Genomic DNA, 2,206 nt, shown 5'->3' with positions numbered 1-2,206 from the left:
TAGCCCCTTTGGATTATACTGACTTGGTTGACAATGGCATAAAAATAAAACATTAGGGTAAAGAGAATATTACATTTGTCTGTCTGATGTAGCATTTATTTAATAGAATCATTTTTCAGAGTGATTGAACTCTGAGCTATTTTGCAAAATGCTCTGGCTTCACTTCTGTTATCACCGTGTAAGCAACAGTAAATGATAAATTGCCTCCCCTTTTTCCTTTTGAAAAACTTTCTAAAGACATCATGTAAAATCTCTCTATTGTTTTTATTTTTTCTGTGCCCTTCCTTCCTTCACAGACTGTAATGTGGAGCTGCTGATTCAGTTTAGATACATACACCCAGTGTGTGTAAACCCTTTCCATACCAAGTACAAAACTGGACATTTACAGAATGCACCGTCCCACACTCAAGCCATAACAGCAACATACTAACTCTTTGAACGTCATTCTCATTTCCAGACTCCGGAAAGCATAAATTAGGGGGTCGATGACCGAATTGCACATAATCAGGACCAGATACGTGTTGAAGTGTGAGGTGTAGCAAACACAGTGTGGGTTTGTGGGGCAAGAAATGATGAGAATGAGATGAAGGAAGAAAGGTGCCCAACAAACAATGAAGACCCCAAGTAATATAGTGATTGTCACAGCCCCCTTCATACAGGTCCGCTGATGAGGAACACCATCCACTGGGAGGGCTGCGATCCGTTTAACATGCAGGCGTGCAAACAAGAACATGTGAACATAAAGGGAGGCCATGAGAAGAAGCATGGTAAAGAACATGGTGATGAGACAGACAATGACAGTTTTGCTTTCTGAGTAGACAATGAACATGATGCCGCAGATTATGCAAGCAATCCAGATAACCACAATTAGAGCTAAGGCTTTCTTTACAGTCATGATGCTGTGATAACGAAGAGCGTAGAAAATAGTAATGTACCTGTCAATAGCTATAACCAAGAGGTTGCAAATTGAGGCTACCAAAGAGATACAGATCATTGAGTCAAAGACATTGTCCATATGCTGGATAAAGTGGTCATCAATGATCAAGTAGCCATTGTTCAGGATCGCAATCATGATAGTCTCCAGGGCATTTGACATGCTCACTAACATATCTGCCGCTGCCAAGCTGCACAGGAAAAAGTACATGGGGGAATGTAGGTTTCCGTTCTTCAGCACCGCAAGGATTACAAGGATGTTTTCCAGCAGGCTGATGATTCCTAACGTCAAGAAGACCTCGGCTTTAATGAAGACTTGCTCACAAAATCCACTGCTGCTCCTGTTGCTGAAGAGGATTGAGTCATTGAAGTCCTCAGTGGTATTAACCAGCACAGGCTGAAATGTAAGTGCACAAAGTGTAGTATTCATTATCAATACGGACTTGATTTCACATGCGATTACAGAACTGGCATCAGTTCAGTTTGAAAAAAAAAATCCTTCCAAACTGTCTCTGGGTTTATCAAATGGGATCAGATAGGGCTTTGTTTTTGTTGTTAAAAATATAAATGTATAAAGTCTTTTGTTTTAAAGTGAGTTTTTTGTTAAACATTCAAAGACTCTATGTTTCTCCCTGAAATCAAAGTGAATAGCAAATTTCGCAGTCATCCATCTGGGGAGAAAAAAAATAAATCAGCAGCACTTTTACTCTCTTTCTAGTTCTCCTGTTGATTAAAAGTGAATAGCTTTCTTATCTGTTACCATGAGCTGGGACTACTGCAGGGCATCCTGGTTGGAAATCATGTTGCAGCGCAGTGAAATACTTCTTGCTGTTCAAGTGCAAGAAGGGGGAAAAAAAAAGAAAATCATGGAATTTATACATTCTTGAAAGGAAAAACAACTCCTACTTAGTCTCTTGTAGAGCACAATGGCCATTAGAGAGCAAGCTCCTTCCTGATTGACAGCTACAAACACCAGGTACAGCATCCCCACGGAAAAGTCCTCTTTAGTCAGATGTGAAACTATTTGGTGCCCTCTGCAGATCAGAGATATAATCTGTTTTCCTTTTAAAATATAGAACCGGCTGCAAAACAGAGGCTCAGTGGGAGTGAGAGGATAGCGGGTGGGGGAGCCATTTGCTGCTCCCAGAGGTGTTTCTCCAGGATATGGGAGCACCTTGCAATAGTGGTAGGATAGCCAAATATGGTTACTTGTCCCTACTGTGAATGAGACCCACATGGAGAGGGAGTCTGGAACCAGTGTCTTCTGGTTCCA

At 41.1% G+C, this 2,206-nt stretch overlaps 1 protein-coding gene across 1 annotated transcript; it reads right to left on the bottom strand.

The window, feature by feature from the left end:
• Positions 1-210: 210 nt before the first annotated feature.
• On the bottom strand, positions 211-1,523 carry MC3R (melanocortin 3 receptor). The gene has a single exon (XM_050918218.1). It carries the CDS (start codon positions 1,361-1,363, stop codon positions 383-385), a length of 981 nt encoding a protein of 326 aa, XP_050774175.1. The 5' UTR covers positions 1,364-1,523; the 3' UTR covers positions 211-382.
• Between the last annotated feature and the right edge of the window lie 683 nt (positions 1,524-2,206).

The sequence above is a fragment of the Gopherus flavomarginatus genome, chromosome 11, assembly GCF_025201925.1.
Source record: "Gopherus flavomarginatus isolate rGopFla2 chromosome 11, rGopFla2.mat.asm, whole genome shotgun sequence".
NCBI classification, from domain to species: Eukaryota; Metazoa; Chordata; order Testudines; family Testudinidae; genus Gopherus; species Gopherus flavomarginatus.
This window is presented reverse-complemented; position numbering and strand designations above follow the sequence as displayed.